Source organism: Sorghum bicolor, chromosome 1, assembly GCF_000003195.3.
Source record: "Sorghum bicolor cultivar BTx623 chromosome 1, Sorghum_bicolor_NCBIv3, whole genome shotgun sequence".
NCBI lineage: Eukaryota > Viridiplantae > Streptophyta > Magnoliopsida > Poales > Poaceae > Sorghum > Sorghum bicolor.
The window spans coordinates 17,571,390-17,594,308 of NC_012870.2; the positions used below are offsets into that span (position 1 = coordinate 17,571,390).

At 46.4% G+C, this 22,919-nt stretch overlaps 2 protein-coding genes across 3 annotated transcripts; one reads left to right on the top strand and one right to left on the bottom strand.

The window, feature by feature from the left end:
* Positions 5,168-7,922, bottom strand: LOC8065166 (UPF0496 protein 4). Of its 2 annotated transcripts, none has more exons than XM_002466903.2 (2): positions 7,740-7,922; positions 5,168-7,120 (listed from the first exon to the last, which is right to left on the bottom strand). In XM_002466903.2, the coding sequence occupies exon 2, from the start codon at positions 7,113-7,115 to the stop codon at positions 5,760-5,762; it is 1,356 nt and encodes a 451-aa protein (XP_002466948.1). In that variant the 5' UTR covers positions 7,116-7,120; positions 7,740-7,922; the 3' UTR covers positions 5,168-5,759. The 2 variants fall into 2 exon arrangements, with proteins under 2 accessions (XP_002466948.1, XP_021306695.1); XM_021451020.1 differs by having other exon boundaries at positions 5,168-7,121; positions 7,771-7,919.
* Positions 17,345-22,535, top strand: LOC8065167 (aquaporin NIP3-1). Its single transcript, XM_002464335.2, has 4 exons — positions 17,345-18,380; positions 21,245-21,670; positions 21,778-21,839; positions 21,914-22,535. Exons 1-4 carry the CDS (start codon positions 18,159-18,161, stop codon positions 22,107-22,109), a joined length of 906 nt encoding a protein of 301 aa, XP_002464380.1. The 5' UTR covers positions 17,345-18,158; the 3' UTR covers positions 22,110-22,535.

Here is a 22,919-nt window from a genome sequence, read left to right on the forward strand (position 1 = left end):
TTATCTGTAATTTGTGAGATGAATCTTTTGAGCCTAGTTAGTCTATAATTGGAAAATATTTATCAAATACAAACGAAAATGCTATTGTTCATATTTTGCAAAAAAAATTTAAAAGTAAACAAGGCCCAGTTGTACGGTTTACCTATAATTTATGAGACGAATCTTTTAAGTCCAGTTAGTCTATAATTAGATAATAATTGTCAAATATAAACAAAATTGTTATAGTAGCCAAACCCAAAAGTTTTCGCCAACTAACGCCAAATTAGAAAACATGTACGGCAAGCGATTGAATGTATCGTAACTCTACCCAGATGCTCTCAAAAAAAAAACTCTACCCAGACGTGGCCTTGTTTAGTTCCTAAAAATTTTAAGGATTTTCCGTCATATTGAATATTTAGACGTATGTATGGAGCATTAAATATAGATAAAAAATAAGTAACTACATAGTTTTCTTGTAATTTACAAGACAAATCTTTTGAACCTAGTTAGTCCATGGTTGGACAATAATTACCAAATACAAACGAAAGTGCTACAGTAGCTAAACCCTAAAACTTTTACGAACTAAACAAGGGAACCTCGATCTGGAGCTCATCAACTACATTCTAACTAAGGCTGGATGAAAAACTCGAAGCTTGTTAGCTCGCTCGGCTCGTGGCTAGCTCAACTCGGCTCGGCTCGTTATCATAATGAGCCAACTCACGAGCCGCTCGCGAGTCAAACGAGTTACAGTTTTAAGAAAAAAGTCATCATAGCTTATATTAGTTTTGTATTACTTCATATCTTACACTTTACAAATGGTTGATATGTTAGCTGTGAGCATAGCAGGCACTCAGTTTTATATAGTTTATTTTTTTATTTGTATGTTTTGTTTTATTTTATTTTCATTATATTTGGATGGATGTCTCTATCACAAGTCAACTGATATTCATTGACCCCGTCAGTTTGTTTGGATGGATGGATTATATTGTTTGGTTAATCAAGTAACCAAAAAATGGTTTTGGTTAGAGCAAACAATCAGCTGCAGGTTGGCAGTGCCAATCAGATCTTAACTAGTTTCTTAAAATCAAGTCATAGGATTGTAACAGTTGAACTAGCGATTTATTTCGCTGTCGTCCTCCAATTATTAACTTGCATTAACTTCTTCATTTTTGTCTTCTGTGTGTGTTGCATTTTGAGATTGAGATAGTGGTTCCTGTGCTCTTCTATTTTGCTTTATTTGTGTGTGTGTCGTCACGTAGATGGCCACGATTTTCTAAATAGAAATGCAGATTGCTGAGGGGAATTACATAACGACGTTTGTAGATTATTCTTTTAACATTACCTGTTTTTGTTATCTATTTTCTGTTGTCTTGAAGTTTTGTTTATCTGTCTGTTGGTGCTGTTTTCATATTCTTTTTTGTATGTAGCTTGACAAGTAGCAGTTCCATTTTAAATGTTTTTGGTGCCTTTGTGCAGTTGCATCTGCAGATCAAGAAGATGGAGCTCTCCCAGCAGTCCAAGTACTTATGTAGTTATGTGAGTTATGTTTTGGCAAGATAAACGTGACGGTTTTTGCACTTTATTTCTTCTTTGCTAGGCCTTGTTTAGTTCAAAAAGAATTGCAAAAATGAACACTGTATCTCCTTCGTTTGTATTTGGCAAATATTATCCAAACATGGACTAACTAGGCTCAAAAGATTCATCTCGCAAATGACAAAGTGCAATTAGTTATTATTTTTATCTATATTTAATGCTTCATACATGCATCGCAAGATTCGATGTGATGGAGAATGTGAAGTTTTTGCAAAAAATTTTAGAACTAAACAAGGCAAAGTTTTTTTATCTTTTGTTTATTATTTTGTTAATTGTTTATTTATCTTTTTTGAATTTTCATACCCGCAGTTTGACAATGTTAAAGCTCAATTTGATGGCAGTGGCATAAAGGGCAAGAAAAATTTGGAACAATGGCGCTGAAGTCCACTGAATTTTTTAAATGGCCCACAGAGAATTGTGTTCTTTTTTAATAGCTCAGGCCTTGTTTACTTCCACCCGAAAACCCAAAATTTTTGAAGATTCTCCGTCACATCGAATCTTTAGACGCATGTATGGAGTATTAAATATAGGCGAAAATAAAAACTAATTGTACTGTTTGGTCGGAATTGACGAGACGAATATTTTGAGCCTAGTTAGAGCAACTCCAATGGTTTGGCAAAATAGAGTTGGCAAATCTTGTGATTTGCCAAGTGCCTAGAACATATGGCAAGTGAAATTTATTTGTTTCTCCAATGGTTTGACATTTGGGCTTGGCAAATGTTAAAAAAAAAGGCCCACATCAACCAACAGATCAACTGTTTGTTTCATCTCCTACATCTGCTTTGGTCGTCGATCAGCCAACATCATCTCAATCACCGGGACTATCTCGTCGGGCTCCATGATCACTGGGATGTCCTCGTCCAGGAAATCGTCAGGGATGCACGGTGCCTGCGGTGGGGGATGCACGTCGACGGCGAGCGCAGCCGCGGCGGTCGATGAGGACGCCGGGAACGTGGCGAACGCCGTGCCGTCGCAGACGCGGTCACGGTCGTCCTGATGGAACAGCGCCCACAGCGTGCTGCGCCCCCGCACGTCACACGAACGCCGCTGCGGCTCGTCCGCCCTGGCGGCAGCAGCCGCCGCCGCTGCCGCGGCCAGAGCGTCCCCGCCACGGCCGCACGAGAACGACTTGCACCGCCGGAGGTCCGGCGGCTCGGCGGGGCCTGACGCAGACGAGCCACCGGCGGCGAATGGCCTGGCGAAGAGGGACCGGATGTAGTGGCCTGGCGTCGCGCGCGGATGAAGGCCGGCGCAGGAGCTAGTTCCCCACGGCGGCGGCGGCTTCCTTCGTCTTCGCAGCGAGGGAAGGGGTCGCGTGAAGTCCGTGAAAATTCCTGGCGCGGGAGTGAGACGGCGGAGGCGGGAGAGGCGCGATGCCAAGCGGGCAGACGCGCGCATATTTCCGCCAACTGAGCCCGAATTTGCCAACTCCCCAAAATTTGCCAACCCTTTTGCCAAACCATTGGAGAGAAGAATTCCCATGTTTTGCCAAAAACAAGATTTGCCAACTGTGTTTGCCAAACCATTGGAGTTGCTCTTAGTTCATGGTTAGACAATAATTACCACAAACAAACGAAAGTGCTACAGTGTCACGAAATTTTTTCCTTCGGAAACTAAACAAGGCCTCACAAGAAATTCTCTCTTAAAATAAATGGTTGGCCACTAGATAGATCAGTTTATTACTTTATTTACTTTTAATAATGGTGTGAACAATGAGCAGTCTCCACCTAGAAGAAAAGGAGAGAGAGAGTGAGAGAGAGAGAGTCCGATGCATAGAACAAGAACTGGATCGTCGTGTTCCCACGGGAGTAGTATTTTGAGCGGAGATGAAACTCAACGTTGCCTTTTTTTTCCACGAGCAGGATCCCTTTTTTAGTTTAAACCGTTACAAGGTGGAAGTAATTGCGCTAGCGAGACATAATCACATAAGCGCCATTATTATTTTGCGACCACAGCGATCTCTAAGGGCCCGTTCGTTTGCAGCCCGAAATAGCCTGGAATTGTTCTGGGTCTAGAACCATTTGATAAATTGTATTGGACTGGAATTGTTCCGGGCCGTTTCAGACCGGGAACACTTACGGACCGTAAGTTTCATCTGATGGAAAAGAAAAATGAAATAGTCTAGCGCAAAAGTAATCTGATTTGAATTATTTGACAAACTTGGTATGTATTATGCCGGAAATATACACTGTGTTCAGCCCACAAGTAATTCTCCCAAGATGAATTTTCCTTAGGAACTGCAACAACGGCACATAGTACTTGAGATTTGAGAAGAACATCCCCGAAGTCGAACCAAAACTTAATCGGTTCTGCAGGCTCCGAAGGATAACAAAACCATCATCAGACATTAGTCCATGTGAATGTTTTGGGCTGGTCAGCATTATCAAAAGTTACCGAATAAATCAGGCAACAGAGAGGTTCTGCAAGTAATTCTCTCTTAACGTGGTACCGTATTTTATGTTACCTAACCATTGTGTTAACCAAATGGGTTCTACAAGATTTGAAGTTACCAAGCCAGACTGAAAGAGCATGAACATGCTTCTGTGTATTTCGTTGATAAAACAGTCGAGACTCAGAGATATTACATGGGATTTATAGGAGAGCCTAAGCTAGTAATAATTTTAAGAAAGGGGAAGAATCCCAGGCAACAAGCCGGGGGGTTATTAAGAAAGGGGGAGAATCCTATGCAACAAGCCAGGGGAGAATCCAGGCATAGCCAGCAGGCACTAAACATAGTCAACAGGCATCAAATAGAATAAACATGCTAATCACATTTCACAGTGCAAGGGTCTACTAAAGGCAGTTCGATTCCTGCCAAAACAGTACGCATTCCTCCTTGTTGCAAACAGTGGCTACAGTGAAAATGGAAGACAGCGATGATCACTCCCTCGATACTTCAGATTCAGATTAAAATTAGAGTACTTAAAATGATTCTCCTAGCACATTAATTTTTGCCCAGCCAATAGTAGTCTTTGAAGACTAGTCCAGGGCAAGATTATGGATAAATTGTCTTCACGTGAACGGCACTAGAAGACTTTCGGTTCCATGTCGGAAACTCTGAATGCAGATTTGCAAGAACGGGCCAAACTATCCTGGTCCAGGAACAAATCCAACACATCATTTTGGTGGAACTAAGATGGTAAGATGTTCTACAAGTACAAAGCAAGCTGGGCATATCAGTGCAGGTAAGGCAGGAAGCCCAGGAGTCATGAGATATGAGTATACAACACACAGTTTACTGTACTCGCCGTTGTACATTCTACCAACAATACCAAACTCCACAACACACTAATGACTCAACATTGAAGTTACCAGTTACCAAAATTTGCACAAAACAATGCACAGACCCATAGATCTCATAAAATTTTCAGGGTGCATGCAGCTTGGCTCGGTCCAGGGTTCAGATCACACCAAAATTTACAGGGTAGACGCAGCTCGGATCAGTCCAGGGTTTGGTTGAATATCATACAGAGGAAGAGCATGAGCCAGAGAATCTGGGAGATCAAACTCCTCCCACAGGAACAAAGCCAGTACATCATATTTGTGGAAGTAGGAGTGGGTCAAACAAGACGGCAACATGATGTACAAGTACATAGAAAGTTGTACATAGCAGTTTAAGTTATTTATAACAGACAGACAAGGATCAACATTTTGCAACTCATTTTCAACTCCATTACCAGCACACACGAGCATACATACAGTTGCTCTACTCTAGATGTTGTACATTCAACCGATACCAACTCAACAACACTCCAGTTCCTACTTAACAAAAAAAGGCTAGTTCCTACTTACCAACATCACTCTAGGTTGAACTTAGATGCCAACATGATGTACAAGTACATAGAAAGTTTTACATACCAGTTTAAGTTATCCAACAGACAAACAGGGATCAACATGAGCATTCATACAGTTGCTCTACTCTAGATGGTGTACATTCCACCGACACCAACTTAACAGCACTATTTACTCAACAACACTCTAGTTCCTACTTACCAAAAAGAGAAGCTATATAAGCTTTTGCACACCACAGCTAGAGGCACATGATTATGCACAATGCTTCTGAGATCTGGCCCCGGCTTAGTGTTGGTGGGGCTGAGCAGGGGCCAGAAGTCAGAAGCACCACGCATAAGGATGGGCTGGTGAGCTGTTTATGCACGCATTACATGGCACAAACATGAGATAGCATATTAAGACCTGACCTCTGCAGCAACCTTGCCCCCATCTGAAATCCTGAGATTGCAAAGTAGTGCATCACGCCCTGTAAGTACGATCTGGAAGAAGTCACCCACCCGCTTCGACAGTGAGTCCAACCCCAACCGGAGCCTTTCAGCGCTTTTCGACATGCTGGAGATGCAGTTCAGCAGCTCCTCTCTCCTTTCCAAGCAATTGATCTCAGTGCCAACACCAGTGGCCTGCTTTGCGTTATCATCTAGGTGTCCTCTGTCACTTGTTTTATCAGGCACCATCACTTCTTTTGTATGGCCGATAGTCTTGGCATCCTCCTTGATGTCAGCTGTATCCATTCCTCCTGTAGTAATGCTTTGCAGCATGATGACTTCATGCTGACAGCTAATGTCCTCAGCCATCTTAAGATTATCCACATGGCCTCCTTCCTGGGCTGTAGTAACTGGCAGGACCACTTCCTTTGAATGGCTAAAAGCATGAGCCAAGCTAGCATTCTCCTCTTCAAGCTGAGCAGCACAAGTCAATGCATGCAGCTGTCTAGCACATACCTCAACATCCTCCAGCTCTTTTACAGCTGGAACACTACCTCTGGATAGTTGAGTGCTAAGTTCCCCACTTATGGCCTTACGGAGATCAATGAAGGCCGTAGACCAACCAAATTTCTCAGGGACATCAAACTCCACCAGTGGCTTGAAGCTACCTGACAGAACGGCTACAAGGACGCTGCAGATTAAGACTGTAACGGCCTCGATTCCATACAATGCCCGCATGAGCACTTTCCCCTTAGCAGAATGCTTAACCTTCATCAGGCAAAGGTTCCCAGAAAGCTCATGTAGCGCTGCCAAGCAGCTATCAAGCCTCGGAGACCTTTCACTTGCTCGCTCGATCCATTCCTTAAGCGACACCGCAGCTTTCTTGAGCTGCTCCTGGGATGGCATGTCGCTCCCAGAGTCCAACACATTCAGGAGATATCGCACAAGCAGCTGCCCTTGATCCAACCGAGAGAGCTCTGAGCTCAGTGCAATGCAGATGTCCAGCAGCTTCACACTGCTGTTCAGGTAAATGTCCACCCACTTCTGGTCCCAGTCCGATAAGGGCAGCTCAAGCTCAGTAATCAGGGTGGCTATATTGGTGTGCAGCTCCGATAAGCAGTCCACGGCGAGCTTCATCCATGATAGCGTGAGCACCTCTGAGGTGGCCTCTGGCTTGAGCTTCCTCAAGCTCGAGGCCAGGCCATCCTCATACGAAGCGAGGAGCTCGGTGAGCTTCGGAGACAGGTGGGCTCCTCTTGGGAAAATCATCCTGAAGGGATTCCCCACTGGAAAGAAGGACTTGTGGCCGTCGTGAGCGCGGCTCATCTTCTCTGCAACCAAAGCAAGGCCACAGATTAGGAATTCACGTCACAGACACAACCAGTCATAAGGAAATCCTTACAGTAGCAAATAACACGAGTGTTATATTATGGTATTGATAATAGACACAACACGCGATGCTTATAGGCTGGTAGCACTCCGCAGACAGAAAAACTGCTCACGCTTCGTATCTTTTCTGGAAGAATATTTCTCGATTCAATTCAGGAAAAAAGCCTTCACCCAAAAGCTACAATACCATAGCGATACTCCCAGCACACTGGACCGCACTACATCATCAAGCGTGGTACTCCTGGAAGCTGGCTACAGTGTTTCTGATGCACCGCGTCCGCGCTCATACCCTAAAAACGCACTAGACTAGCAAAAAAATTGGGGAATATCAGAAATCCCGCTTGCAACACATGACGATAGACAGCATCAGAACCGCAGAATCCATTGGCATAGGCGCAGCAATCGAACCAATTAGAAGCTAATGCGAACATACTGCCCACAGATTTCCCTAGAGGCCTCATCTTATTACCCCCAAAATTTGGGCGAAATCGACCCCGAAGACCCCCAGCAAGCATCAGATCGGGAGTTAAAGCTACAGCATGAGTAAAGGGATCCCCATACCTCGATTCGGGGACGCGCGCGGGCTCGATTCGAGGTTGATGAAGAGGGGGGTTTGCGTGGCTGTGTGCGCCTGAAGCCGCCTTCCGGTGAGGGTGCGAGCTGCGACTCTGCGAGAGAGGACAGGCTGGTGAAGGTGAGAGAGAAAAGGGGAAAGCTAGTGTGAACGTGGAAAGTTCGAGACGGCCGTTGGGAGGAGATTTTTCTTTTTCTTTTTTTGAGCGACTGGGAGGGGATATTGCTGGGTTGGGTTGGGCCCCGATGGTAGCGACCCGTTGGGCTTGGATCTCTGTTCCGCGGCGGGGCCACCAGGATCAGGGTTGGGCGGCAGCTGGACGGCTGGTTGCCGTTTGGTCGGCGTGTCTAGGCCCATTGTTTCCTTTATTTTTTATCTGTTTATAGGCCCATTGTTTATGGTGTTTCGCGCTGTGGCAAGTCATTTTCTTTCCATGATTTGCTAAAAAAAACGATTGGATCTGGTGACGTGTCCCCACTTAATTTCTCGGCTGATACATTCGTATCCCGAGATCGTCTGAAGTTAAGGAGAGCCTGGCATTTGTGTAGTTTGATTTTGAAGCCTTGTTTTTTAGCCTCTATTCTAAATTACAAGACGTTTTAGTTTTTTTTAGACATATGTTTTTTCTATGCACATACACATCTATAGTATGTTGAGATACATGACAAAAACAATAGCTCTAAGGGCACTCATAATGCAAGACTCTATCACAGAGTCCAAGACACTTAATTACATATTATTTATGATATTTTGCTGATGTGGCAGCATATTTATTGAAGAAAGAGGTAGAAAAAATAAGACTTCAAGTCTTATTTAGACTCCAAGTCCACATTGTTTGAGGTAATAAATAACTTTAGACTCTATGATAAAGTCTGCATTGTGAGTGCCCTAAGTCCCTAAAATCTTATAGTTTCGAACGGAGGGAGTATGTTTCTTACCGTGCTATTATAACCTTTGATAGCAAATCTATCTGCCAATCAATTTCAAAATCATGACCCAAGTAATATTTGAAAGATGTAGACCATGGTTTTCAATCTGCAATAACCATCAAAATATGCCTTGAGCCTTATTTTTTTCACCTGTCCCAATATAGAAAACCATGAGAGTATGCGAAAGTATCATATTGGCTACAATTTTGGGCCTAGTTGCAGTGCTTGGATGGCTGCAAGGAAATCATACCAGCATGTTGGTTTTTGGAGACAAGAGCCATAATGTTCTTTGCATCACATGGATGACATTTTTTGTTTGTAATTTAGAACTTGTTCTTTGTTGCTTTTGTAATACTCTCTCCGTTTCAAATTATAACAATTTAACTTTTTGGGTACATACATTTTGTTGGGCATCTAGATACAATGATATGTTTAGACATATAGGAAAATAGATAAACCAAAAAAGATAAAGCAATTTGTCATTTGGAACGGAGGAAGTAATTTAGAACTTGTTCTTTCACGAAGTATGAAGCGGGAACTCTTTCCGTTATCTAAAAAAATGATTTCCGTTATAGCAAAGGACTGTTTGGGTTTGGCTCGCTGCAGCCGAGTTTAAGATTAGCTCAGGCCCACTTCGCGTTTCTCACTGGCGTTGGGTCGCTGATATTATGTTTGGATTGGGTTAAAGTTCTTCTTTCAGTAGTTGGGCCGCGCCAAATGCATTTCCACCAGACGGGGATGGAAAGGGCTTTTACGCCGAGCAGGCCAATCCATCACCAGGTTGGTAGCCTGGCCCGTGAAAAACTAGCTTCCAAGTCCAAACCACCGTATATATATATAGAAATCAGATTTGGCACCGCATGTACGTAGTACGTACGGCAATATACGACGCATTTGTTTGGTTTGGTTCGTCATTTATATCTGCATTCCTTTCTCAAAAAAGAAAGAAAAAAGTTGCGATCTCATGTGTTGGTTGCCAGGTGTACAAAATGAAGAATTCGATTTCACAATCAGCCTCCTTGTGGCTGGCGTACGTTACGTGGCCACTGAACTTGATACAAGATACGTGACCACCAAAAACCAAAAGCCCACCACTGCCCACATGCCAACCGCCATGATCACCGCAGAGAACACAGTGTCCGGCCGGCCAGCACATTCCAATTGATCGCCGGCAGTTCGGCACTACTGCAGAGTCAGAGCTGTACACGCACCCGCACTCACTGGCTTTTCAAAACCTGCATGATGATGATGATGATGATGATAGATGATCCCGTTCGCCAACAGGTAATAATCTTGTGGCTCAAATCAAATCGATCGCCCCCGCGCGGCCGGCGATCCCAATCCGATCGAGCGATTGATTGATCGAAGCTTCACGATCACGTAGAGTCGTAGACTAATAATAAAGCAGCTATAGTAGCTGCCTCACCGGGCCGGGCTAGCTACGCTACGCTCCAGCTAGCTCGCCGTCCGGCACGGGCTCACTAGACTCGACCCCCGCCGTCACGTCGCCCGGCCGGCCGCCACTCGCCACCACGCGTGCGTACACGCACAGCAAACTGCTATGCGACGGATGAACCTACCATTGGTGACCCTGACGCTTCCACAGGTAAAGCTAGCTAGCTAGCTAGGCCGGGTGCTGGTGCCTCGTCGTTTCATCATCGCGGCATCGATCTTGCGCTCTCGCCCCTGTTCGATCACGCCAGCCAGCCGGCGGCCTACGGCAACCGTAATCTAATAATCTGTGCGGCGATCTGATGGATCTTTATATGTTACTCGCCTCCCAAAAGGCCAAAACCCCATCCCCGGGCCGCCACAATTCCACTACAGCGGTCGTTCATTTAAAATGAACTCAACAAACGATTTAACTCCGACACAGTGTAGGAGCATCCGCTGATTTCGTGCTGACGTCACTTTTAAAAAATGAAACATTTATTTAAATTTGCTATAACTTTTAAACGGTTTATCCATTTTCAATTCTGTCTGCACCGGTGTTTTCTGCGCGACGATACTAACAAAACTAGATCCCACTTATATATGTTTCGAAAAACTTTATTTTAGTATAATTTATCCGTACTAAGTACTTATAACATATAAGTTATAACTATAACTTAGTTGCACAAGTTATACGAAAAAATTATGTACATAAATTATGTTTTATAACTTTTGTGTTTCTAAATTGTAGTATAAGTTATAAGTTAACTCTTTCCCTTGTGCGTTAATAACTTTTTATGTTTGCACTGGCATAAGCTATAAGTTTAATTTATTCTTTTGTGTTTAATAACTTGTGTATGTACATAGGTAGTTCTATATAACTTGTCTACATAAGTTACTATGATAAGTTATTTCATATAACTTTTGTACTCAACTTATGTGTTATAAGTTAGTACACATAAATTACTACTAAAAATATTTTTTTTAAAATAAATGCAATTAGGGTCTATTTTTATTCGTCTCGTCGCGTAGAACAAGACGGTATTGTTCCTTTATGTTTAACCTTTATGTTTAATAACTCTTTGTAAATAAGTTGTGTTTTGATAACTCTTGAGTTGAAGTTTTTCATATAAGTTATATGTTATAAGTTATATATTATAAGTTAGTACGCATAAATTATTATTAGAAAAAAAATCTTCGAAATATATACAAGTGGGATCTAGTTTTATTCATCTTATCGCGTAGAACACACTGGTGCAGACGGAATTAAAAATAAATGTACCATTCAAAAGTTATAGTAATTTAAAATAAATATTTTCTTTTGCTCTGTATGCGTCAGCGCTGACATCAGCCTACGTGGGATGAGGGTGTGTGTGGAGCGGAGAACTCAAAAGATAATGAAGCACACCCGCGCCGTTCAAAATAGGTAAAGATGGAATTAATTTTTTTCTAAAAACAGAAATAAAAGTATATCGGAAATTTGATCGCCAGGAATGAATTAGTCAGTCAGGTCGGCCAGGCCGCGCCGGAGCGGTCCGTCGGGCCCCGAACCAAACCCGATCGGAGAGGCCCCGGTCGGCAACGGCAACGGCGCCTGCGGGCTGGTCGCGAGAAACGCGATGGTGGGTTCGAGGCAACGCATGGCCGTCGACCTTCGTGTTGGAGTCTTTCATCAATTGACGGTGTGCATGTAAACCACGCGAGGAGAGCACTAGCTAGACTCCAAGTCTCCATGCCAAAGTTGCCAACACGACGGGCAAGTATACCATGCATGTCCGATCCACACGATTGGCCGGTTTCCCACGCTGACAACGCCGGTAGTAGTGCACAGCAGCAGTCGTGTCGCTGGCGCCGTGCAGTACTCTCCTCGCCCCCCTGTCTCCCACTACCACCGCCCGGCCCGGCGATCATATCGTCAGATATCCGCCGCATGCCGACGACGACCCCGCCGCATGCATGCCAAATTGCCAAGGAAGGGGAGAGAGCGATCAAAAAGCCCCGGCACCCGGCGACCAATGGCGAGCAAAAGGGAAATCCAGAGGCCAGCGTCGCTCGCCTCGCTCCAAACCCCGGCCCTAGCTAGGAGAGTAGCTTTTTTTCACCTCCAAGCGATCGATATGCCACTGCCTTCGATCACTCCCCGGCCTCAAGTTTTCCGCTTTGGCGCTGTCGCCTACTCATGCTTCGTGGTGTCTCGGTGTCAAACTGACGTGCGTGCGTACGTGCACATGTGTGAGCCCGATCGAGCTGCCGAGAACAGATGCTCCTCGGTGCTGCTCGATCGGCTGGATGATGATCCACCTTCCATGCCCAGCTCTTTACATCTCTTTCGATCAATCGACTCTTCATGCTTGGCCCACGACGGCGGCACGCACACAGGCACCACAGCGAGCTCTGCTGCTTTACTATTTCGGGCTTCAAGAAAACGCCGCCGTGTGCGTGCGTATTATTAGCCTCTGTACGTACGTCCCGCTCCAGGTCTCCGCGCACCGCCTCTCGTCGCCCTGTCGCCTCTTTTTCCTATGAGAAAAGCTACAGGGTGGTGCGGTACGCCGTGCTGTCCTGTTCCATGAATCTTCTCGTCAGCAAATCCAAAGGAGTAGATGTGGATCAGATCACAATATGACTGGACACGCACTGTGTGCTGCTGTTCTCGCCAATCGAGCTAGCCCCTTCTCCCTTAACCTGATCATCAGTTACCGCCTAATCGCGACATGAGAGTGTCAAGCAAGATAACGCAGCACGGATCATCACTGACGACGGCGATGATCATTCCAGCTCTGCACTGCACCACATTACACGAGGAGTACAACAACAACATTTCCTGCGCGGTCCTGCCTGTGCCTGACCGCCGCAGCGAGCAAGCATCTGGGCATCTGGCCCCTACCACCCCTCTGCCCAGGCCCTGGCGCCCACGACGAGCACAAATTCTCGAGCGTCCTTCTCCCCTTTTCTGCCCCCACGACGAGCATCATTGGCCCGCGGAAGAAGATTGATTGCAGGTGAAAATTTGCGAGACCCCTTTTATCGGCGACTTTCGGGTGGCTGGCATCGGCCACTTCGTCGTCGCCGGCCCGCTCTTGCTTTTCGCCAGGCGGCCTGCTAGATCCGTCGCCATCGGACATTTGACGAGTGATAATAAAGGCCAAAGCAAAGCTCAGCTCTTTTCATAATTGCCTCGGTTCTTATTTACATACTACGTGCTTGCTGTTACTGTTAGGGCAAAGTACAGTGAATTGAAGAAGAAGAAGAATGGCCGCAACATGCATGTCAATTATTGTCCCCTGATGCTGATGCGTCCTCCTGAACTGCCGAACGAAGCAGACAAGATGGCGCGACAGATTGAACAATTAGGCCTTGCTTCATGGCCTGAAAGCAAATATTTCACAGTGTCGTCGCATCGCATCTCGCCATTATAGGTTCTGCTGCAGTGGCCTCGTCGAGTCTAATGATCTCCACTACAGATAAGCTACGTGTAGTGTAGGTAGTGTCCGTTTCCATGGCCTCCGCCCACCGATCCCCGGCCTCGCGCTGCCACCGGGGGGGAAAAAAGCCCGCGCCTTTTCACTGCTCAGAACACAGGAGGACCAGCAGGCCCCAATACTTCCGTGCTCGATTGTTCGCTTGGCATCTGGAGTGATGGATGGCGCATCATTCCCATGCCAAGTGCCAGTGCCAGCGGCATGCGGCCAGGCACAACTCAACGGACGGCCTCAAAGAAACGCGCGCCTCTCCGCCACACACTTCGCGTCAGGGAGGCTGGGCCGGGCGCCGGGGGGCCTCCGCGGGGACACGCTGCGCTGCCTCGGGGTGTTGCCACTCATGGCTGACGGACGGACGCATGGTTCCAGTCCAGGGGAGGAGGCAGAGACAGGGATTGCTTGATCGCTGCGCCTTCGCAATTGCTTTCCAGTGTGTGTGTGTGTGTGTGTGTGTGTTGACACTGGGTGAGTTGGTGATCGAGCGGGTCCGGCCATCAGCTGGCGATCAGGCAATAGGCATGAAGGAATTTGTCATGAGTGTGAGTGGCCAGTGGCTGGCCACAGGTGGGCTGCTGAACGGTGAAACGAATAGCTAGCGTACCCACGGGATAAAGTGGCGGAGGAGCCTCGAGGTTCTCCGCTCGATCCTTTTCGGCGTGGGACTGATGGCCGAGAGCAAAAGGCCTGGCGCGCAGCATCAGCTGCTGCTGCAGGAACAGATTGGACAGAAGAAGAGCGCGCGGCTTCTTTAATCCGTCCACCCCGCGCTACAGTGCTACAGTTCCGAGTGCAGGTGTAAAATGGTAGAGTAGTATCTGAACTTTTGTTCACCGTCACGGCAAACACATCGTCAGAGCTCGCATAAGGCAAGAATCTGATCTCTCTACCCAATCTTCTTCAGTAACCAGTGACAACACCCTGTGCTGTGTGTCAGTTAAGGTCACTTGCAACGTGGGCGATCCTGTTGCTAGCTACCTACATACCGTCTCAAAGCAAAGCTAGCTGGTCATGGCCTCTCATGCATGCATGCAGGCTGCTTAAGGAAGGAAAGGCATCAACGACCCAAAGTGCCACAACCCCACACCACCGTACTGTCTCTTCACACTAGCAGCAGGGTGTGCATGTCTCTCTGCATCCTGCCTTCTCGTCCTCGATCACCGTTGTGAAATGGACACCAGGAAGAAGAAGAGCAAATACTACTCCTAAGTGGCACGGCCATGACAGAGGATCAGTATCCTTGATTCGACGGAACAAAATCATGGTACTACCTAGTATCGCATTTCATGCTGCATGATCTCTCTCGGTGGCATAGGATGCGGCAGTTTAGTGGCGTTTAGGGGGCGCCGCGGAAAGCACTTCTTTTTCTGATGCAGACTCCAGGACGGCCAAGATGCCTCGGCTCGGTTCATTGAACTTTTCCGGTGGCGTTTGGTTCCTCGGCTAGCTCAAGTGTAAAGCATCACGGATGCATCAGTGGGGCAGACTGTTGTGCCACGTTGTGAGCATAATCTTTTTAATTGCAGTGTTAGCAGCTAACCTAGGTTGGTTGGTGCAGTTGTGCTGATGACGCCTGGCTCGAGGACAAGCTGTGGCGAATCAGGTCGGCCGCTTTACGAACTACTACTACTATACGACGCATCGATGAGATTCTCCTGCCATGGCGATCTTTTCTGGCAAGGGTTTGGTTTAATATAAGCGAGAGGCTTTTAATTTGCGAGTAACCATTCTCATGAATGATTGTTGCTGTTTTTGTCTCATAGTAATAAATTCAGCCCTTTTCAGACTAGCGAGCAGGCTCATCAGATCAGACGTGGCGTTTGGCGTTTATTGCTTTGGCATAGGCGCATACTAGCTACTGATCAGACTGCTCTCCGCATTCAGAGTTCAGACCGAGACAGAGAGGGATGCGTCTCCGCCATTCGTGCCTCGCGCGGCTTGCCAAGCCAGAGGCTGAGCATGCATCTCCCGTTACTAGCACGGGGCTCATCGGCCATGAATGCAGGTTTCCATCGGTGCAGCTTGGATCGAGACTTGGAGCCGGACTGAACATGTGGACAATGCGAGAACAACGGGTCTGACTCTGACCCGACCACACAGAGTTCAGAGCCACAAGATTGCAAAGCAAGTAGGAGTACTCCTGGCTAGCATGGATCATTGCACGGTCAGGTACAGTACTCCTGCAAGACCACCACACCACACTTGATAGAGAATGACGCAAAAGAGGGAAAAAAAAAAGGGTCAGGATCAAGTGGAGGAAGTACTAGGGCTCAAAATCTACAGGCCACTAGTAGTGCCACTGCCATCGGACGGACGTAACGGCACTGACCAAAATGACAGTAGCACTCTGATTAATTGCAGAAGGAGAGGAACATCAAAGTCCTGTTGACTTCACAGGCATTAGCAGCAAGCTCACAACGAAGCTCCGATTCCTCCAAAGATCTTGCGAGCAATCAGTCACCGACACGCGGGCCCTATGATGCCCTGAGAGTCCAGTCCGGTATTACTGCTTCTATACATGCAGCTCTGTTTATTACCGACAACCTGACAAACGAAATTTTCTAAGTAGTTGCTAATTAGGGTTTAGGGTTTTACTGCTTCTATACATGCAGCTCTGTTTATTACCGACAACCTGACAAACGAAATTTTCTAAGTAGTTGCTATATAGAACACGCCCCCCGATGTTCGGAATCTTCGGATGGGCTTGTTCCTAGTTCCCACTTTCCATGCCATGAGATCATCTTCTATTATTTTCTCCCAGAAAAATATATCCTTTGCATCTTCTTCCATTATTGCACATGAGCCCAGTATGCTAAACGAAGGCTTCTTCGCTGACACTGAGGTCTTGTTTAGATACATCCAAAAACCCAAAACTTTACAAGATTCTCCATCACATCAAATCTTGCGGTACATGTATGGAATATTAAATATAGATAAAAATAAAAACTAATTACACAATTTGCCTGTAAATCGCGAGACGAATCTTTTAAGCCTAGTTACTCCATGATTGGACAATGTTTGTCAAATAAAAACGAAAGTGCTACAGTGTCAAAATCCAAAAAGTTTTTGCATCTAAACAAGCCCTGACCCGGGCTCCAAATCACTGATGAGTGTGTAACGATTAGTCCCTGAACTAATAGAATAGTGAATTAGTGATGAGCCCATGCGGTCAACAAAATAAGGCATCAGCGTATTCAAATCGTTCTGCTGGTTAGGCTCCTCTTCCGGTCTATTCCTAGGTAGGGTTATAGGATAACTCTATAACTAGCCCACTATCAATAATTTACACTATTTTTCAGATGTTTTTATTTCTTAGCTTGGCATTTTATTTTCCAAGAAGAAACAATATCTGTTGAGGCCGCAAACCTTGTCAATGCTATTAAAAAATTTGGCACATTAATGCTGCCAAGAATTTCGCAGGGCTCAGTATTATTCTGACCTCCTGCCGTCTGCCTTAAAAAAAAAACTGACCCTGCACACAGAGCGTCGGACAGCTAGTAGCTTATCGGCCGTTTATTTTGTCACAAGCTTTGCTTAAACAAGGTACTTTTTTTTTGCGAGCATAAACAAGGTACTTCGAAGCACACCTTAACTGAGATGATGCTCTTCCATTTCCACTGCTATCTTTTAGTTTGCATTATTATCGAGAGCAGTTGGGAGATGCTACTAGCTGCCTCAAGTGGAGGGATGCCATTGACCTCGATCCATCCCCCTCATGTGCGTTCGCACAGCCTCCCTATATACACAGCCCCACGCACCCACACCACACCACCTCGCCCTCCAAACCCCATCATCACCCACCTGCCCTTTTCCATTTGCTTTGCTAGCTTCTTCCTCCTCTCGTCACCTCGCCATTGCATCCCATCTTGTGCTCCCAGTTCTTGCTGCTGCTAGCTCGATCTTTCGCATGCGTCTAACTCCGTTCTCCCAATCCTAGCAAGCCCTGAGAGAGACTGTTCTTGTGAGAGAGCTGGACACCATCTCCCCACCCATTACGCCTTAGCCAAACCTTGAGAAAAACCTGTGGAGCATGTAACTCCAGTCCCTATCAAAAATCCAAACCCAACCCCCAAAAAAACACACAAAAAAAAGAAATCAAGATCTCCAAAAGCATCGGTGTTGCGAAGCGAGGCGTAAGTTTTGGTAGGCTGGATACTTCCCCACTAATTCCTTAGCACAAACTCAACAAAAGCCTCCGGATCATGTAAGTTTCGCCATCATCTTTGCTCGCCACCCAACTGACAAAAAAACCAAAAAAAAAAATAGCAAGACCATCCAGCATCATGCATCGCTAGTTGTAGCCATACATCAGTCGTAGTCTCTGCTAGTGATCGGCCTGCTGGAGCCCATCATCCGGCCATTATCATAGCATCACCTCAGCAAAAACCATCAAATCATGTAATTAGTACACTTCAGTGACCTATTTCTGCTGCACTGCCGGCAGTCCAAAAAACCAAAAAAAAAAGAGATTGTCTTCGAGAGTGAGAGCGAGAGAGCAAGAGAGGGAGAGAGGAAGCAAGCAGGTGCTGGGGTAGAGCTAGCAATTGCAACCGAGCAGCAGCTAGCAATGGCGGAGCCGGGGTCGACGACGCCGCCGAACGGGTCTGCGCCGGCGACGCCCGGTACGCCGGCGCCGCTGTTCTCCGGCGGGCCGCGGGTGGACTCGCTGTCGTACGAGCGCAAGTCGATGCCGCGGTGCAAGTGCCTGCCGGCGGTGGAGGGGTGGGGCATTGCGACGCACACCTGCGTCGTCGAGATCCCCGCGCCGGACGTCTCGCTCACCCGCAAGGTACGCCACCACCGTCCACATGCGCGTGCACATGCACGTTCTTGAACTCGCATTTTCTTCTTAAAGTTCTTCTCGTTCTTGAGAGGGCCACGGACATTTCGTCTCTCTCTAGCTCCGGCCGTGTGATGCTTTCTCTTCTTCTTCTTTTTCTGCCTGCACGGTTTATTTTCTTATATATCCATACATACGTCGGTTCTTTGACGTTATTTTTGTGTTTGTATATTCTGCTATTATTAGTCGATGAGGGTACAGACATGCATCCTCTTATTTTATACTGTGTAGGTCAAAACTAACGTTACAACAGTCATGTGTCTGAAAGCCTGTAACAACACGGCCCTGACAGTACTACCTTTGTATACAAAAAAAAAAATGTAGTAGGCGCGATCGATGTGTCATAAGTTGTTGACTGTTGAAAATTGATTCCTTTTGCCGCCAAAGCTTCAAACTCTAGGCATTATTAGTATGGGCGCCAGTTACAGTAGCTAATCACTGACAATTTCTGTGATCTTATATATACTGCTCAAATTGGCTCTTTATGACATTGTTCTTGAAATCCCTCGGTTTTGCATGATGATGGCTTGATGAGGGACACTTTGAACTGGAAGCAGTTGTGCTTGTGCTCCATATGTCCGTAGGACAAATCAATTTTCAGAATCTTTCTAGGCATGCACCAGCTAGTTCTTTATTTGGCGCCCTTTAAACTAAGGATTACAAGTGGTCAGGCTAACTGTATGAGACAAAAGATCACGATCACACTAACATGCATGGTCTCAACTGTTTCGTTCGCAAGAGGTAGTGATGAATGGTGATCGATCATCCATTTCAAATTATAAGTTATTCTAACTGTTTTTATATTCATACAAAATTTGGAATGATGGGAGTACATACCAATTAATTTTGACTTAAAAATTCAATTAATTTTGATGATTTATAATTTGGAATGGACATACCAGCTTGTTTAGACGTCCATGTATGTGCTGAATCTATGTGTGCATGTGTGGTTTCATGTGAAATTTAGACTAAATTTTACGCCAAACCACTCTCGCACACATGATTTAAGATGGATATATGACCATCCAAACAAGCCTAACTATGAACGTACTAGTATTAGCTACTGTATGCGCTAGTGGTAGTACAGTAGCTTCGCAAGCCATGCCTTGGGATTAGCAGCGGCTACAAACCGACGAGGACGTTGGATCTGACGCAGGCGGTCAGGAAGCCAGAGCGCCTTGTTCTTGTTCAGGCATCTAGGAATATTTCTTCAAAAAGCCCACACATGAATCTAAAAGAAAATCATTTACCATCATCAACTCTGGTACGAGCAAATTTTTGCGGATCACACCTTGCTAGCATGCGAACAAGCACATAATAATAAGAAGAAAACGCCACTAAAATTCACTAGCAAATAGTGTACCTAGAAGTAGCATAGTTGGTGGGGTGTGATGGGCCGGCTGATCGATCTCCACGCTGCCTGAAGCCTGCATAACGCGCTCCCCTGTTGTGAGCCCGGAAGTACACAAAAAGTGGCTGGAATTTTTGGCTTGGCTAGGCGGCGCCACCCTGCGACGACCACACGTACCAAACGGGGATGGGTGTCGCTTGTGCGACGCCACACCATCGTGTCCCCTAACCGACCGCCATTCAGCTTGTTTCCTGTGCTCTCCAGGTATAACCACTCCCGGGAAATGATACTGTGTACGCTTGTTTGAATTTTGTATTGGGTTGATGAAGTTCTATTTGCTGGATTTGGGTTCCTTGCATTGATCCCCGGGGAGAAGCTAAGTCCAAAGAACAAATCAATTAATTGGTCAAAAATCAGTGACCCCATACATATAAATATTTTTCTGTATTTGGCTATGTTGCTTTCATACTTAATTCCTCCATGCTTTAATGGGTACAGCTGAGGTCTTACGTCTTATCCCCCCCAAAAAAAACATTTAGTTCAATAATGGAAATGGTTTTGACCTATAAACTACTCAATCTATTTCAAATTATAAGACATTTGATTTTTTTACCCTAAATTTGACCATTCATCTTATTTAAAACATTTATACAAAATATCATTTTTTTATCGTGGCTTGATTTATTAATAAAAATTTTTTAACAATAACTTAAATTTAACTATGTTTGTATAATGGATGGAGTACTTTGGTAACTTTCGACCATTATTGTAGCACCGCCACAATTGAGTACTGCTTGTTTTTTAGGCAATAAATAGAGTGTACTGTCAAAAAGTGACGTTTCTCAAACGTGACAATAAACTGCGTCTACTCCATGTACTTCTAAACTAAAGCTCATGTGGAAGAATTGTACATGTGTACTAAATCGGCCAGCTTGTCACGTTCCTCAGCTTTGAATTGAAAACACACGGGCCTAGTTACGTTGTCGATAAGGAGCTACGTATAGTGTTTTTGGAACAAAGAAAATGGTACCCCCAACTCCAATTATTTCGTGATAAGGTACGGTTCTTGGACGTGACACGTCAAAAAGGGCTATACTATGTCCCAAACTCAAGTTGACCCGGGCACCCGGCCGGCGATGGATCCAGGCGTCCGTGACCGGAGTGGTTGCATGCGTTGTTTTGGCTCGCGCGCCGGTCACGTCCATTCCAGTCTCAATCTGTCCATGGGTTGACAAGATCGCTGAATTATTGGCCCCCGGCTATAATATCGATTGGGTGTTGTTTTGGTCAATTCTAGCTAGATTATGCATGTTGTTTTGAAACAAACAAAATTCAAATAAATTTCGGCAAACAAACACACACACGCATTGGAAACTGTAAATAATAATGTGGTTCCTGTATCTGATGATGGGGCATGCATGCATGTGCGCGCGCGTACGTGTTGCTCCTACGTACACTACAGCTCGGCGCGGAGTTCGTGGGCACGTTCATCCTCATCTTCTTCGCGACGGCGGCGCCGATCGTGAACCAGAAGTACGGCGGCGCGATCAGCCCGTTCGGGAACGCGGCGTGCGCGGGGCTGGCGGTGACCATCATCATCCTGTCGACGGGCCACATCTCCGGGGCGCACCTGAACCCGTCGCTCACCATCGCGTTCGCGGCGCTGCGCCACTTCCCCTGGCTGCAGGTGCCCGCGTACGTGTCCGTCCAGGTGCTGGGCTCCATCTGCGCCAGCTTCGCGCTCAAGGGCGTCTTCCACCCTTTCCTCTCCGGCGGCGTCACCGTCCCCGACGTCACCATCTCCACCGCCCAGGCCTTCTTCACCGAGTTCATCATCTCCTTCAACCTCCTCTTCGTCGTCACCGCCGTCGCCACCGACACACGCGCCGTACGTATATACATACATACATGGTGCTTGCATATCGGTATATATATAAAGCACCATCGTCGATGATCAGGTTCAGCTCTGAATGAACCTCTGTTTGTTGCGTGCAGGTGGGTGAACTCGCCGGGATCGCGGTGGGAGCGGCCGTGACGCTGAACATCCTCGTCGCCGGGTAAGTCTCCTTGCATTGCTTGCTTATGTATTGTAGTAGCACGCACGTACGTGAGGTGATGAGCATGCATGCAGGCCGACGACGGGCGGGTCCATGAACCCGGTGAGGACGCTGGGGCCGGCGGTGGCGGCGGGGAACTACAGGCAGCTGTGGATCTACCTGCTGGCCCCGACGCTGGGCGCGTTGGCGGGGGCAGGCGTGTACACGGCGGTGAAGCTCAGGGACGAGAACGGCGAGACGCCGCGCACGCAGCGCAGTTTCCGCCGCTGATCATGACGACGCGCGAGACATTATTGTCCGGCCGGCCGTGCACGTCACGCGCCCTCGTCGTCCTCCTCCGCGTAACGCACGGCCACGCCGCGCGCGCGTCCGTGGTGTCCGTCTCGTACCGTGTCAAGTGTATCGTGTCGGTGTCGAGTCGGTACGTACTGTGTCCGTGTCTGTGTTGCAATAAGCCCCGTTCTGCTTCGTCCAGAACGGCCGGCGGCGTCCAGTGCTATGTGTGGTCTGTGTTGTGACTTGTGAGTCGGATTATTCTGGGTCGTCATTCGTCAAAGAGTCGTGTGTTTTGAACGAGTCTCTCGGTGTCGGGTTTGATGCGATCCATCATCGTGTGTCTTGAATAAAAGCCACGCTGATGCACCGGCTGACGGGCATCTGGATGTGTGGTTTCTGAAGTAGGACTGATTTGCTTTACTTTCCGGGTCCTTAAGTCCTTGGAGCCCTCTCGCCTCTCGGGCAGTTTTTGCTTGAGCTAAACGCACCGAATGTTCATAAAATTTCGCAAAAAAAAAAGAAGAAGAATGTTCATAAACTTACGGATTTTTTGCTTTAAAAAAACATATACGGATTTTTTTAGTCAGATTAATTAACTTCAAAAGATGGTTTTTTTAGATTTATACAAAAAAACAAGTTATTCATCGCAATTCTAAATTTCAAAATAACTGTCAAATCTAGACAACCACGGCTTAAGATCTCACCATTAAGGTGAGGAAAAGTGAGCTTAGCTAACTTCCGACTCAGATTAATACTACCTGCAATTAAGGATGAAAACGGTCGGAAACGTCGAAAAACTCCTAA

Coding starts and splice junctions, on each gene's coding strand:
- LOC8065167 (XM_002464335.2), top strand. CDS start 18,159: ATGGCGGAGCCGGGGTCGACGACGCCGCCGAACGGGTCTGCGCCGGCG. Junction 18,381..21,244: donor ACGTCTCGCTCACCCGCAAG/GTACGCCACCAC, acceptor CGTACACTACAG/CTCGGCGCGGAGTTCGTGGG. Junction 21,840..21,913: donor CTGAACATCCTCGTCGCCGG/GTAAGTCTCCTT, acceptor GCATGCATGCAG/GCCGACGACGGGCGGGTCCA.
- LOC8065166 (XM_002466903.2), bottom strand. CDS start 7,115: ATGAGCCGCGCTCACGACGGCCACAAGTCCTTCTTTCCAGTGGGGAAT.